This window comes from Corvus kubaryi, unplaced genomic scaffold (genome assembly GCF_017639235.1).
Source record: "Corvus kubaryi isolate FWS band 111438036 unplaced genomic scaffold, C.kubaryi_AGA036_p1.0 37120, whole genome shotgun sequence".
Lineage (NCBI taxonomy): Eukaryota > Metazoa > Chordata > Aves > Passeriformes > Corvidae > Corvus > Corvus kubaryi.
In genome coordinates, this window is record NW_024581030.1 from 75123 (window position 1) to 91207 (window position 16085).

Here is a 16085-nt window from a genome sequence, read left to right on the forward strand (position 1 = left end):
ACATGTCTGGTGTGCACCACAGGAGTGGTAAGGAACGTTCATCTCCACTGCAGCTGTGCCAGTCACTGTCAAAGAGGCAGGACAGGTAAGGAGCTGGGGAACTGCTCCAGCTGGTACAGAAACCCCTACAGTGTACCGCTCATAAAAAAATGTACCCAGCAAAGAAGTAAGCACTAATAAGCACGTAATTTCCGACTCCAAGTTACTCCATAAAATAAAGAACAAACTTAAGAGAAAAGCTACAGCTCTGGATTGTGCAGACCTAGAAAAACTTTAGATATTATGCAGTGCAAAAAAGAATACTGAGTTTTAGAACGTCCATCACTGTTTTGGGGAAGGGTTCCCATGCCCTCTATGGTGCCAGCCTCCCACGGGAAGTTTTTCTTATGAGAGAACCCTATAAGCAACTTCCCACTCCAATCAGCAGGACTCTGCAGGTGGGCTCTTTTGCAACACCGGACCCCTAACAAAACTGTTTGCAAACCTAGAGATATCCTCAACTGAGACAGAGGTTCCAATGGAAATCAACCTCAAAGCTATACTTAAGTGAAAAAAAAGCCTTATCAACTGCTCAACTAAATGTTAATTAAAAATCAACTTCCTCATATCCTCTGCCTAATCAGGTATGAGCGTATCAGGTTGACATCATCAGTCCACGATCCCAATGACAGATCAGTAACACACGTCACACCACAAACTTCTATTTACAGATTTTGCAATATGTGAATTCAGGCAGATTTGCCAATGAAAAGATTCTTACCTCAAAATAATCACTAATTTTATGTCCTCTAGGAGTGCCTTTCCCTAAAAAGGAAAGCAAAGGATTAAAACCAGAGTTGTACTTTTAAGAACAGAAGTTATCATGCCATTCTAAAAACCTCCTCCTACATTTTGACACTCCTTTTCCTGTTCAGTGCAACACCTATCACAACAAAGCTTCTGCACAACAAAAGCCCGCCCCAGGGTTACAGCCCTTGTGCTGTTTTTGGGAGGCTTTACAGTTGACAATTCAATTAACTCTCAATTCCAAACATGTCAGATCCAATCAAACAGCATTTGCACTTGCTGAAGTACTTAGAAAACACTAAAGGTCTTGACTGTTGCATAGGTTCTCCAAAATTTCCTTCAACATAAGGAGAGAGCAAAGGGTACTTTTACTCCTCCGCCTTCAGATAAATTACTGCATATTAGATCTCTCACAAGCATTCCTGTAAGAGTTTGAGAGATAATTAGCAGTGGCTTAACATCAGCTCATTAAAACTTAGCCCTTTTCTTTTATTATCGTATTATCAAAGCAGTTCTGTCAACACAATTCTCATTACTTTCTTGTTGAAGAATGAAAGAAATCAAAATCTGCCCCTCAGCCCATTTGCTAGAAAATCTGAACTTGGATTTAACATGCCAGGTTTTCCACAGCACTCAGGACGGCAGTGCCTGCTTGGGCACAGCTTGTTCCTGATTTGTCATGGCCAGAACTTGCTCTAACAAGGCAGGCACACATCTTGGAAAGCAAGGAAGAGATTACAGGCTGGATTCTGAAGACTGGCTGCTGTGTATGTAGCAACACAGGACCAAAACAACACTTCAGAGCAGCACACGAAGCCTCTGGGCAGCCTGTCCCATAAAAATGCAACAATTTGTGTGAATAAGCCAAGTATTTTCCTGCCAATAAGGATAACAAGGCTCCCAGAAGAGAATACACCATCGTGGAGTAGTTTATAAGAAGCTGCCGAGAAGAGCCATTAGTTTCCTAGGACACTGCATGTGCAAAACGTGCCCGAGTTACCAAGCACGTGGCAATCCTGAGCCAGGGTCGGAGCGTGGATTACCTTGATTGGTCTCATAGGCTTCTGCTTTCCTCTTCCTATTCCGCTGGTCATTCTGCTTTTTCTCAGGAGTCTGTTAAACAATACTTCAAAATTAACATTACTGCAGTTATTCCAAGATTTAAAAAAATGCCCAAACACAATGATCTGTTCCATATCCCCAGTGGCCATTTCTTTTCTCTGGTGCATTTGTTTCTATTGTTGGTACTTAAAGAAACAACTGCTCTCAAAGAGCTCCTACCTGCTCATAGATGTGCTGCAGGAGGGAGAGAATGTGGTTAACGAGGTAAATTTATTTTTTCTATTTCAGCTACTGCAAGCCAGCCTACGTCCAGTGACCTCACGGGGTTAGCAGAGCAAGCTCAAACACTTACAAAAACTTCTGTAAACCACTTCAAGGTGATCATAGTACTGGTACAAGGGGAATAATGATGAGAGGTTTAAGTACTGACATCCAAATCTGCAGTCCAATCACAGTCTCTTAAGCCAATTCACTTTGCCTGCAGGTAATGCTTCTTCTCAAAGCCCACTGCAGATGGCTAGAAGAACTATCCCAGGACAGCAGCCAGGACAAAGCTGTTACAGATTCTGTTTGCTCCTCACCTGCTCTCATTAAAGTCAAGGGTCAGTTGCATGTGCCATTTCTGTGAGCGTCCAGAGACCTGACGGGCAGCTGATCAAGTGGATTTATGCACAATCAATTTATTTATGCACAGGCACAATACAGAGCACACTTGACAGGCCTGAGGGCTCCAGAAGTGTCATGCCTATCTGTCTGTACAAGGCTAGCAAGCCTAATCATGTGAGGATGGAGGAGACCCTGGCATGATGCTTTCCCTATCACCAGGGTTACATCTGCGGCCAAACCTGCTAAAGACACTGGGAAGCAGACTGCTGGAAGCAGCTCACTGAGGTTGCTGGAAAGAGATCTCTTGTCATTCCCATCACCACTGTTATTTTACAAACATCTCTTATCCCAAATCATCCCAAATAATTCCCAAGCTGTATGTTCTCCAATCACTGCAGCCACCATTAAACTATAGCCTGGGGGCAGGGAGAAAAACACTATGTGCAAAAAACAGGTCTGGGGGAAGAAAAACCATGGCCAGAGAGTCTGTGGTAAACTTAAGTTTCACACTCTTTGGAAACCCAAATATCGAGTACCCTCTTTAAAGATCTCTACCAAAAGACTTACACATGCTAAGTGCAGAAATCAATCTCCCTCCTTTAGTAGGATAAAAAGGATAAAGTTGAATCTAAACCTGGCTGTGTCCCCAGTGGGTGCTGGACATCTAACAGACCCATGTTACCAGCTGGGCACTCACAGACACAGTGTTGTTTTGGTAAGAGGATGGAGGGGATGTTAAGACAAAGGTGATTACTGTGTCTGCAAGGTACTTTTTTACAATGAGGGGACTGAAAACTCCAAAACTACCTAGACTTGCTGCTCCAGCCCCTGTATGTGTAAAAGTCCGTGACATTGCCTCCTCACTGTGTAGTGAAGAGCAGCTCCTGAACAGCGTTGGCGTGACTGTAACACCACAGGCTCCATTACAGCCTCCATGGAGCTGTGAGCATATTAATGAGATTCAGTTTAAGTTGTTTTTCCATTCAAGTACTTACATAACAAAAATGACACACAACTTTATCTGTTACAGACTGAAAAAGCAAGGAATGGGAGATTCAAGTACGTCAGCTTGGTCAATTTATATCTCTCCACAAAAGTTCATTAAAAAAGAACAATTAAAAGAATGAATACTCAAATTTTCACTATTAACTACACTTACTTTATGGAGTTTAAGATACAGCATTCTCAAAAGCCCCTCATACCAGTACTGCCATATAAGAGAGGGAAATATGATCCAAAACCTACCTGGTAACTATGGGGGAAGTTCATAAGAAATGCGTAAGAAAATGCACTTAAATTTGAGATTTTGGTTTATTAACATGAAATTTTAGAGTAAAAATCCAACTAGAATTCATTTTGCTGCTTTAGTGAGCATCTTGAAATAGTTAATCCTAAAGAAGTGAGATTAACCAGGGACAAAGCATCAATTTTCACCTCCTCACACTTCCACAGAGCAATCCACAAAATGCTCTGCCTTGTATTAGGCTCAGGCAAACTCACATATTTGATAGATATGGCAAACTTTTCCATTAATGCTCTCTGGCTTTTTATGTGTATCCAAAAATGTATCCCACAAATCCCAATGAACTGAAAACAGTTTCCTAAGATGAGCTTTATGAAGACTGTGTTTGGGATTGGGTAAAACCTACCTGGAATGGTGGGAAGCTTCGAGGAGGAGCTTCACAGAGAGGTCGAAAGCCTGCACGGTCAAGCTAAATACTTCCCTGGTCCCTTCCACTCTCCAAACTAAGACAGCCACCACTGACTCTCACACAATTTCTTCCATGTTTTGAGTTTGATCACGTTCACCTTAAACCCAACTACCCCGAGGAGTTGTGCCTGCTTACCTCCAACTCTTTATCGCTCAGAGAGCCCACGCTGCACAAGCTCTGGTTGGAAGACTCACTATTTAATGGACCCTAGTGAAAAGCAAGCAAAGACTGTTAGAAACAACTTCCCTACAAGGCAGACCCATCCTAACAAAAACTCAGTCTCTGGGCTAACTACAGTTACAGCATCATCACGGGTCAAACTCCCAGACACAGGATGGGGCACTAAGAGGCTTCAGAAGCCATTTGCAGCAGGACAGTTGGATTGTTCAACAATTTTTTCTCAGGATAGTGATACAGCCTTTGGAATATTTCTGCATCAGTTCATATCCTAACTGGTCTATTTACCCGCATCCATGAAACAGCCAAGGTGGTATTTATAGAAGCCTAAGGTTTGAGGAAGCAAACCTGATTTGTTGAGTAGTAGGGGTTCCAAGCTCAGCTCTCCCAGCAAGCATCTGCTTGACCCTGAGCTAAGCATTCAGACACATCTTCCATCTGGCAAGCCAGCTACTACTGTATCAGATGCTTATTGGATTTAAATGTGTAATTTTATGCTTTTTTCAACACTAAGAACGTGAACAAGTGAAAGTTGTGTTAACAGCAGTACAACTGGTACCCATAATACAACCTTTCCCACTTGGCTATTTTATGGATCCATGTGTGACCTACCCACAGAGCAGCTGCTCCCACCAGGCCAAAGCAGAAACTCAAGAGGCTGGAATAGATTTACCAAAACAGTAACTGGGTACCTCAGGAGTCTGCTGCATCTTTGCAGGCTCTGCTGGATACACATCTGCATTTTTACATATCCAAGCAGTTTGAAAATTATTTAAGATCTCAAACAAAACTGGTTTTAAAAGGAAAAAGTGAATCATGCAAAGTCATTGTGTTTTATCCTGACACAAAAGTATCCTCCTACAGATATAACTTAAGAAACAAAGACAAATTTGACAAAGATGTAAAAACAAGATTCACAATTAATGATGGAATGTATTAACAGGAAGAATGACATGATAAAGCCAGCTCTCCATTAATAACTTGTGAGCATCTTTTCCCCAAGATGCATTCTATTTTAACATTTTTAACTTTGCAGTAACCACTTCCCACCAATCAATCTTTCCTCAAAGCAAAGCCATTTCTCGTTATACACTTGAGCAGAAGACTCAAGTGGTGGAATGGGGGAGAAGCATTAACACCACAGAGAAACCCCACAGTAGGTAATTTCTGAACAGACCAGTTCTCCCTCCCCTGTTTAAGGGACAAACACCACCATCAATTTGTGACATAACCTAGCTATTACTAACCCCAATTCCCAAGCAGGCATGTGCTGAAAGTAAAAGTTCTGTTTACCTTCTTGTGTTCACTGTGATCATTAAATATCAAATTTGTTTCTCCTAAAACGACATGCTCAGTTGGTTCAACAAAAAAAAAAAAAAAAAAAAAAAAAAAAAGAAAAAAGAAAAAAGAAAACCCAACACCTGAATAGCTCAAGAAGCTAAACATTTAGGATTCCCTTAGAGAAAAACTGCAGGTTTACATTCTTTACGCCATACCATTAACCCTTCAAGGGATCACACAAATAGCTCAGGACCAGAAAAATGATTCACCTCATCTCTTCAGCAATAGTTGCTTTTAAGCAAAGCAACAAGCTCCCAACCACCCAACATGATGGCTCACAAATGTTATAGGTACAACTCTTGGTCATTCCAGGAATTTACTCCTTGGCCAACAGGATTTAAAAGAAGTGCCAGCACTAACATTAGCTACATCCACATGAAAGTCTCAGTGCTAAAAAAATTGTAAAATCTTATGGCAAGCGGCAACAGAAAGTGAATCCTTTCACCCATGAAAAAAAGCTTGTTTATAAACTGCACAAATGCTGCCCTCCAAAATCTTTCCATTCTCTCAGGAACTCCAACCCCAACAGCACATCTGAGGCACCAACCAACCTCCTGTGCCAGGTGAGAACTTTGTAAGATACAGGAGCATCTGTCCAAATGAGCATTTGCTGGTCTCACACTGGGGTTCTGACATGATGAAGATGAAAGTGAAAGTTGTTTCCACGTTTGCTTAAATCTGCTGCCTCCATTTTGCAGATGGATAGCAAATGACAGGAGCAGCTGTTCCAAAAACACCACGTTTGAACTTTCCATGAACATTATGATTGAAGGGGAATGTCAGGGGCTTACACAAGACAATTCTTCTGCAAGGTCCCTGTATTCTGGCATCACCTGGAGATTAACTGATAGGGCCACTTATACCTAGAAATGATACTAAGATTTAAGTTTATCCTGTCCAATACAAGAAATCCACTCAGTTTGCACCTGAATGTAAAGTTCTGGGATGCAAGCAGCTGGAAATATGCCTAATACAAAATCCACAATGTTTTTCTTACTTCCAGTACTACAACCACCTGTACTGACTACCCTGCGTGGGAATTTTTTAGGTCTACCAGCCAGAATCAAAACCATTTCTTGCATCACTAAAAGAGTAGTTTGATGCTGATCAGATTCTTGAACAGAAAAAAACCCTTTTTTTTCTTGATTTTAAACCTTCCCCTAGAACCTACGCTGATGATGTGGTAAAATTCAACTCAGTGCAGTAGTAGAAAGGGTGAGAAGGAACCAACTTCTTCATTATGGAACTGGAACAGAACAGCTTGCCATCGTCTACAGATATCCAGCAATTTCACTGTCACGTGTACTGATTTGTGAACAAATGCATAATTAATTCTTTGTAGACATGTTTTGACCCATGCACTGGGTCAAATGCATGACCTTCCCTTACCCCTGATCACCTTTGAGAGGACCTTCCATTGACACTTTCCTTACTCTAAAGGATTAGACCTTTACAGACAAGAGCTGAACTTGGCAAAGTTGGCAAAAAGTCTTGTTGTGATGCATTCTGGCTATGGAAACTCAAACTGTTCACTGGAACGTGCTGTACTCGAAGCAACAAAGATACAATACCTAGGACATTTCAGGAACGTGACCTAGTGCTCAGCTGCACCTCTTCTGAGTCAAGAGAAAGGAAAAGCAAGTTTTCCTGATTATCCAGATAACATGAGGTTATGTGTGAAATTAGGTATCAACTGCTTATAGCAACAAGTTTAGGCGTGGATGTGAGAAACCATATAACCGAGTATCTCCCCTCAGCTAACAGTCAGTGAGTGTGTATATAAAAAATGCTTCAAATTTGTATTTTATCATTCCTGACTGTTTATACTTAACTCAGCAACTGACTTGGGATAAATGTTCAGTACTTAATTTAGCATACCATTTTTAAGTGGACATGACACAAAAGGAATTAAAGGAATGAACCTGAATTTTGGAAAAAAACCCCAAATAAGCAAAGGCAAAGAACATTAATATGAGAATACTGCCAGGGAAGTAGCAGTGGGGAATAATAAACATGCAATAGTTTACACAGGAAGAGCTTATGAATTTTGTTCCAGAAGTTATCTGGCTTTTCTAGACCACTTTGGGATAATACTGCACTTCTCTGCTCTCACTTCCAGCCCACTCATCCACTGTGCCCTGTCAAGGCAATCGGTGATGGCGCTCAGCAAAAATTCAAAATACGTGGGTCATCTGAAACAAGCTAATAGTTCCTATAGTGTTTACCCAAATGACAAGCACAAGAACAGCACACACTTCCTCCTCCACAAGGAATTTCTTTCCAAGATAAGCCGGCATGCTCTTTTCCCTTGTGATTCACCTATCAACTGCTGCTTCGAAGTCTGTGACCTACCTATGCACAACAAAGCCTCCATGTTGAGAATTGCATGCAATAGCAGCAGGCACTTTCAAGACTCCTACTCAAGAGGCAAGAATTTAAAATCTGGCCACTCACAGGAGCTGGTTAGTCATTTCTCCCTTTGCCAGAGCCCCTGGAAAGCCCACAGTAAGGCTTCAATGGCTGAGACTTCAAAAGAGACAACTTATCCTGCTAATAGCTCCCACCAGATCATCTAGAACAACACCAAGCTGACTCAGCTCCCCTTACCATCTCCTGCCTCCCATGACTTGTGCATTTTCACAGCCTCTCCAAGTTCCCAGAAATGATCCATCACTCCACAACTCAAGTTGGGCAGTCTCCATTTTGTGCTCTCCAATTCCTCGTACTGAAAGGGAGCTCTAGGAATTCCAGCTGCCTAGCCAGAGTCTCCAACATAGGCTTACAGCAACGTGCACTGCAAAATTCTCTTGCTGTCTAAAAATGGAGGAGACATGGAGATAGACATGCTTCATTACCTCAAGCCAGGATAACCCGAGTTCCTCTGAATTCTGCAGCAAATCAAGAGATTTCAAAGGCAAAGAGTCAATCCTTAGTTCCACTAAAGGTTAGTGCTGAGTCCACACAGGTTTACACCAAAGTGAAATGGTCGAATGGTTTTACAGTTACCCTGGTCCAGTGCTACTGTGTCAGGTTTAATTAACATATTCTTATCTTATTTCAAACATCACATAAGTATGAGAACTACAACCTGCTTCTTAACTGAACTTTTAGAAAAGCTCAGTAATACTGCTGATAATAAAATCCCTGAATCACTGAGGTCTTTTTGCCAGGAGAAGTTAATCTACTCTCAGATGTTCACAGGTAACCCCCACTCTATCAGATGGGTAAGCAGATTTGCAGCAGGATTTGCCTGGCTTCCATTATGCCTCAAGAGCTCTCTCTGGTTGGAAATACTGTATTTTTATTTTACTGAAGGCAAACTGAACAGAAAGGTCACACAACTCATCCTAACCCTCAGCTCAGGAGCAGAAATAGGACTGAGATCTGACAACTATTTCTGGGCTCTAGCAGCCAGACAACACATTTGAAGTAATGTTGCACACAGAAGCATCTGAACAATTTTCAAGTATCTGGCATAAAGTCCCGGCACATTCTGTGGCAGCTACTAAATTCAATTCTAAGTTTTAAAACTCTTATTAACTGGTTCTTCTCATGGCCTGACACCTGTTAGGGACCACCACTGTGCAGCACCATATCCCTCCAAGGAAGACGTGATCATCCTCAAACACGAATTCTCAATGTGATAACTTTGCTGCTAAACCTTCTTGTTGAGTACATCACAGAACTGGAGCTGCTGAAGTGATCAGGACTTCAAAAGTTACAGAGGAAGAATAAAAACCAAACTAATACAAGCAAATACTGTTCTTTATGAACAAATTTTTGGTGGCATATATTCTGCAGCATTACCTCAAAGCAGGAGGAAAAGGAGCACTAGCTACCACCAAGACCAACACTTTTTCAGTTCTGGCACAGTCAGATGGATCTACAAGATTCCTACAGCCCAGTTACCCTCCCTAAAAGTACTTCAGCCTTTTTAGTTTAACTATAAAAGTGGCACACAGAGCTTGGTTTGGAGATCTCTTGAAGACCAAACTTGTAGAAGATACATGTGCTGCTGTGAGGACCCACCCTGGTTAAGCCTGAGACAGGCTGTGTGCAAATACAGATTCACGCCTCACAATTACTTTTTCAAATTCTTACCCAGGCAAAGTCTGTGGAAATGACACAAATCCCTTGGAGTTAACCCACCTGGTATCTTAAAGACAGCCCCCAAACAGGGGGAAGGGAGGCAGAAGATGAGAACAGACTAAAACAATATTATCCAGAGAAACAACTCCTGGGCCTCCTGACCCAAGGAAGATGTCTAGTCAGCATAACGCCTCATGGGAAAGCACTTAGGTTTTCCCAGTAAGTAAATATAAACAGGAGCTAAAAAAGCAGAAACAGTCGGTGTCAGAGTGTCAGGTGTTAATTCAGGGACTTGCTCTGGGAATTCGGGGAAGAATGGCACTTCACCATATGGCAAGAATAGACATCTAAAGCATCACCAGCTTTTCCAAGCTATCTAGTGACCTAGATGAAGCACAGGAGTATAACAGTTGCCTAGAAACATTTCTTGCTCATAAATTTGATTCAATGAATTAACTCCAAGCTTCTAGTGAAATACATTCTTCAGCTACCAAGTAAGAAACTTCATCACAGGCTTGCAACAGAATTTGGAGGCTTTTGGGGCTACAAATGACCTCAGTCATTGGGTTGTGCCTTCAGCTACCACAGGAGGTGACAAGCACACAGCTGTTTCCAAAACAGTTTAGTATTTCTGTCCTCTACTACTGTTACTGGAAAGCTCTTCCAGAATCCCATGATTCTGATGGCTAGAAGCTTTTTGCTAGTTTCCGGACTGAAAACTTATTCTAGATCAGCTTGCTCTCTTCATATCTCAAAATACCTATAGTTGGTTCTTTAATAACACAGAGGAACTGTGGGCTTGAAGTCGTATTAAGGTATAAACTAATGCTTTCATTTTATACAGGTCCAAAATACACCCTGTGTTTTTAAACATTAAAGAAAGAAGCCATACACAGCGAGATACACCCAGTGGGAGGAAGGCAGGAAGCGCAGTACAACTGCCTGCTGCCTTCACCCAATCACATCTGAGCATCTGAGATGACATTTCTTCCTTTTATGCAATAAACAGCACCAGATACCTTCCATCCCAGGAGGATGGGCCAGGCCCTGTCCCACTAGATGGCACTCACTTACTCCATAATTCTTTCCTTAAACATTTCATTGGAGCCAGCTAAAAATCTTAGCTGAATCACACAAAATTGTATCACAGCTTTCCCAATATATTCCCTTTAAGACAGTGACCTACCAATGCCAGTGCGGAGCATGACGGACGGAGGCTTGGGGGGGTAGGGAGGGAATTTGAAGCACCAACCTGGGAGGGAATGTAGTAGCTGAAATTAATACTGCAACCGAGATTTGCTGCAACATAGTAGAGTCATGCTAATTTATATCAATGGTTGGCTGATCTATTGCAAATTAGCAAGAATGCAAGTAAATAAATAAATATATTGTTTGCAATAAGCGTAATGCACTTTAACAGTTTACTGACTAATACAAGGTAAAACTGCATAACAACAGGTAAAAATAAAACTCAGCAACAAAACAGCTTTGCTCAAAGTGAGGCCTCCAAGGAATGAGGCTTTTTTACTTGGATTGCTTTAGAAATGAGATTTCAATATTCACCCCTACAGAAAAGGGCATGTACTTTCTGCTCCAAACATATTGGAAACATAATTAAGATTTGCTTTCCTGTATCTCTTAAAGGTTATTCCTTTAAAAGGAAGAGTTCCTAACATTCTTTGTGAACACTGAGTACATTGGCACTGTTTAAAGCTATAACAATGTCTATGCTTTTAGCTGTTCTAGTAAGATGTTTGGGTTTATCTGTACTGGTACAGCTAAAGATTCTAAAGTGACAAAATGTGGGAAAAGAGGCAAGAAACAGGTGATAAAGTACATGAAAAGTTGTAACGTTGTATGAAACAAGATCACAGTACAGTAAATGCTATCAACTTTTATGCCAGAAAAAGAACTTAATATGTTAAAAGTCTTAAGAGTAGGGGAAGACATTAAAAAATCCCCACACTCTTACTTCAGAAACCCAAATTGTTAACCCTTAACATCTAGTGTTAATCTTCCTTACTACACTTTCTTACAGCTGAGCATTTGGCTTCCTCATGCTCTCTTCCCAGACTCAACCTTGTCTGAGAGGCAGAGCAGAAAGAAAAGCGAGAACTCAAACAAAACTCTTTCCAGTTTTGAATCACTTTGCATTTTTCTGAGAACTGCAGCCTCTACAATGTTTCTTCTCAAAATAATTCTAAGTGGCTTCAGAAAATCCTCTAGCGATGTGTTGCTTTACCATCTACCTTGATGTTGTTCAAAACTCAGTATTTCCCTCAAAAATTAACTCATTATCCCTGCCCTAGTTTAAAATGAGTTCTGCCACCATTTCATTGCTCAGAAAGACTGACATTAACAGCACCAACACCTGGAGAACTCACAGCTTAATGCCAGGACACCAAGCAACCACACAATGTTGTTACTCAGGTGCCTTGCTTTAGACAGCTCCTGATCAAGTGGAAGCTGTACATGAGGACAAAGATGGGATTTTATTGGCAGGTTCTGGATTAGACACAGGAGAGCTGCCCTGCAAACACTTTTTGTGTGTGTTCCATGTGATGGGGTAGACAGCTCCTGCACCCTGCAGAACAACTCAATGTTTCATTCTGGTTATGTGTTGTATCCAACACGTAACACTTGAAACTGTATCTCACCACCAGCCAAATTCAGCTCTCAAAGGTATTCTTGGCGAAAGGAAGAGCCAGATGAGATTCCCACTTCTACAAAGTTGTCATGGAGTTTTTTGGGCATACAAGCCGCCTTAAGATGGAACAACTCCTATGAACTTAATTAGAGCCCAAAATCTTCTGTTTAGCAAAACATCTGCTCAGAGAGATCCCATTTTCATTCCTCTTGAACATACTTCACACAAATTAGAGGTCAAAACACAACAAGTGATACAGAATCTGTTTGCAAAGCAAAATTATTCATGTAGAAATTTAAAAACCCAACCGAAGTGCAAGGCAGGATGGCTAAGCAGTCATACCTGTCACCACAGGTATTCACACTCACCTTGGCAACCCCAACCCCAGTGAACCTGGCCTCCAGGAGCTCCTGCCTGCGTGGGTCCAGGCTATGCAATTCTTCCATCATTTCTGCTGCTATGGGAGAACAACACTCAGATTATGCAATGCAAGAAAAGGAGAGAGACATTTAATATTCCGTGCCACTGACAAGACTTAAAAGTGCCTGTTCTGCAGCACAACCGCGTAGAGAGTGTTTTCTTGCAAGAGAAATGCAAGATTACCATGTAGTAACAACATGACTTTGCCACCATATTATAGTATTTAAACCATAACCCTGCTGGAGTTTCCTCTCCTCTCCTCTGTTGTACCAGCCATTTCAAGATCTCTAAATCCAAGAAACCAATTATGTCACATTCTCCCACTGGATGCTTTATTAAAAGGAAAACATGGGACCAGAGTGTTATGACTAAAAGCTTCAGAGCTTTTCATCTGTGCTGCATGACTAGGAGAAAAAAAAGCAACATTCTTTACCCCATAATTTATTTTTGGCCAATCCTGGAAATACTCGATCTCCACGAACTCCAGATTTCACTGACAACAGCTTTGGTTCTTCCAAGCACAGAGTGGGATTATAAGAAGAAAATAATGCACGATTAAACCTTTTAATTTACAAGCTAAAGCATTAGATACTTCTAAAATAACAGCAGCTTCTATATTCTGGTACCTCTTGGCAATCCAACACCATGGATGCCTTATTTGAAGGGTTAAAAACCTACCTAGCATAACTGTGTAAACAGGTTAAAAATCAGGGAATACATAATTCAAAGCCTGAACTGAGAAAAAATGGGACAAAATTCACTGTTCATTATAACTGTGAATCACATCTTTCCAACTGCACCAATCAAGTTCATTTCCAGAAATGTCTGTTCCAGTTTCATTTTCTGGACTAAGGTAGAAAAAAAAAGGCCAGAAACAGAAGATAAAGATTTGCTGTATAAAGAGCATATGCGATGAGGAAAGTTCTTGAAGGGCAGCAAGTGCCCTCTAGAACAGGCAGTGCACAATTGTTCCTTTTATGAACTGTCCATTTTGTCCCTGCCGCTTCCTCCAAATGCTGCGGCTCCAAGTCACAGGGGCAAAGTGAATCCATCCGGGGGCATTCTCAGCTGCTCTCCTAAATCAGTCCCAAGCCTCAAAAACTAATGGGATCCTAAATGTGGTTATTAAACAACCGTATTTCTGCCACGGGCTCTAAAAGCCCAACAAAGCTCTCAGCCCAGTTTTCAAAACAGGAAATCTGAGCAGCGAGGAAAATGACAGACAAGCCGCAAACGCCAAAATGTTCAAGTGCTCCCAGGGCTCTCGCCCATCATGGGGCGACCATCCACGGGGAATCGCATCCCCACACCGGGATGCTGCTCTGGAGAAGGGGCTGACACAAGTTCCCCCCGCCGGGGGCTGCCCCGGGACCCGCTGCACCCCTCCAGGCAGGGCTGGCATTCCCTCCTGCTCTCCCGGGAAGGGATTTCCAGCACCCCTCTCCTACCCACTCGGGACGCAGAGGCACCGGCCGCCGAGCGAGCAGCCTTGCCCCGCTGCCAGCTGCTGCACCGCCTCGGCCTCTTCCTCCTCCCCTCCAGCACCCCCTCAGCCCGAGGCTCCGCAGGCCGTGCCCACCCTCCATCGCCCCCGCGCTGCCCCCGGCTCTCACCCCCGCCAGGCCGGGCCGGGCCGCGGGGCCTGCGCTGCTCCGTGCCCGGCGAGGGGCCCAGGCCGCGCTGCCGCCGCCCTGGGGCTCAGGCCGCGGCCCTCTCGCCGTGACCCGGCCCGGCCCGCGGTACCAGCCCCCGCCACCGCCTCCCCCGTGGCCGCCCCCACCCACTCTCGGGCCGGGCGGGGACGAGGCGAGAGGTGTTCCCGCGCTGCCCCCGCCGCCCCTGGGGGTCTCACCTGGCGCTGCCGCTCCTGCCGCCGCCGCCCGGCCCAGCGCTCCCCGGGCACCGCGCGGATCCCGCCGCCGCCGGGGGCAGGAGCAGCAGCAGCAGGAGGAGGAGGAGGAGGGAGGGAGGGAACCTGCTGCGGCGGCGGCGGCACGGGCGGGAGGAGGAGGCCGGGGGCGGCTCCGCGGCCTCCGCTGCGGGCACCGGGGCTGAGAAGGGCGGAGGGGAAGGGTGGCGGGGGGTAGAAAGGGAGGGCTCCGGGCTGAGGGTAGGCCGTGGATCCCCGGCCTCGCGTGAGGGGCCTGGCCGGGCCGGAGCGCGCGCGGGCCAGCGGCGGCAGGACAAAGGCCTCGCGGGAGGACCCGGCGGCCAGGTGGGGCGGGCGGGGCGGGGGGTGCACGGGGCTGGCGGGCGCGGCGGGGCCGGGGCAGGTGCGGCCCCTCGTCCCTCCCGCCCCGCGGCGCTGGGCCCGGCCCGGCCGATGGGGGCACACGCGCTGGGGAAACCGCGCCGCGTCTCGCGAGACTTGCACGGCGGGGGGGGGGGGGTCCGAGGGGGGGGGGCTCGGGGAGGGGCGGGGCCGAAGGGGCGGAGGGAGGGGCAGGTGGCGGGGTCAGTGGGGCTCGGGGGTCAGGGCGGGTCGGAGCGAGCGGGAGGAATGGGGGGGTCACACAGGGCGGGGGGGGGAGCAGGAGGTCAGAGGCCTATGGGATCGGGGGGGGCGGCCTTGGCTGTCATTAGGACCTGGGGGTCAGGGCAAGACTGAAGGGCAGGGGGCATGGCAGATGTCACACAGGTATGGGGGAGCAGCAAAGGCTCAGGATGGACCATGGGGTCATGGCAGTCGGGGGGGCTGAGGGGGCAGCAGGCTTAAGGGCAGGTCAGATCCGGCTCTGGGATGGGGACAGGTCTGGGGGCATTGCAAGGTCACACACGTGTGAGGAAGCAGCAGAGGGGCAGGGTCCTCTGGGGTCAGGGGGGCTGGGGGTGGTAAGCACAAGGCAGGGTCAGAAGGGCCTGCAGGTCAGGGCAGGTCTGGGGGGTGCAGGAGGTATAGAGGGTAGTCACACAGGGCTGGGTGGCAACAGAATGTCAAAGTGGACTATGGGGTCATGGAGGGAATGAGGGGGCAAGCACGAGGGGGGGTCAGATCCAGCCTTGGGGTGAGGTCAGGGCTGAAGGTCAGCATAGGGGGGGCAGGGGGCAATCACACAGGTGGAAGGGCAGCAAGGGTCAGGGTCCTAAGGGGGCCAGAGGGTGCTGGGGAGTGACAGGCACAAGGAAGGGGTCAGATCCAGCCAGGGCTGGGGGGGCAGGGCAGGCCTAGGGACATGTCACCCCCAGGGGAGCAGAGGTTGACCTACCCCCTGCCCCAGGATGCCCTAGAGAGGGGGTGCAGCTAT

The 16085-nt window shown here is 45.5% G+C and overlaps 1 protein-coding gene across 7 annotated transcripts in view; it reads right to left on the reverse strand.

The window, feature by feature from the left end:
- The window catches only part of TLK2 (tousled like kinase 2), a 43184-nt gene extending 28118 nt beyond the window's left edge, over positions 1-15066 (reverse strand). Inside the window, exons 1-7 of one of the 7 annotated variants that reach the window (XM_042021105.1) lie at positions 14693-15066; positions 13274-13351; positions 12789-12874; positions 10960-11025; positions 4302-4373; positions 1830-1899; positions 761-804 (exon numbers count right to left, since the gene is read on the reverse strand). In XM_042021105.1, coding sequence (XP_041877039.1) covers positions 761-804; positions 1830-1899; positions 4302-4373; positions 10960-11025; positions 12789-12869 — 333 coding nt within the window. In that variant the 5' untranslated portion in view covers positions 12870-12874; positions 13274-13351; positions 14693-15066. Of the gene's footprint in view, positions 1-760; positions 805-1829; positions 1900-4301; positions 4374-10959; positions 11026-12788; positions 12878-13273; positions 14324-14692 lie in introns of those variants that run through there. The other 6 variants (XM_042021104.1, XM_042021106.1, XM_042021102.1 and 3 more) reach the window with 6 other exon arrangements.
- Positions 15067-16085: the final 1019 nt, after the last annotated feature.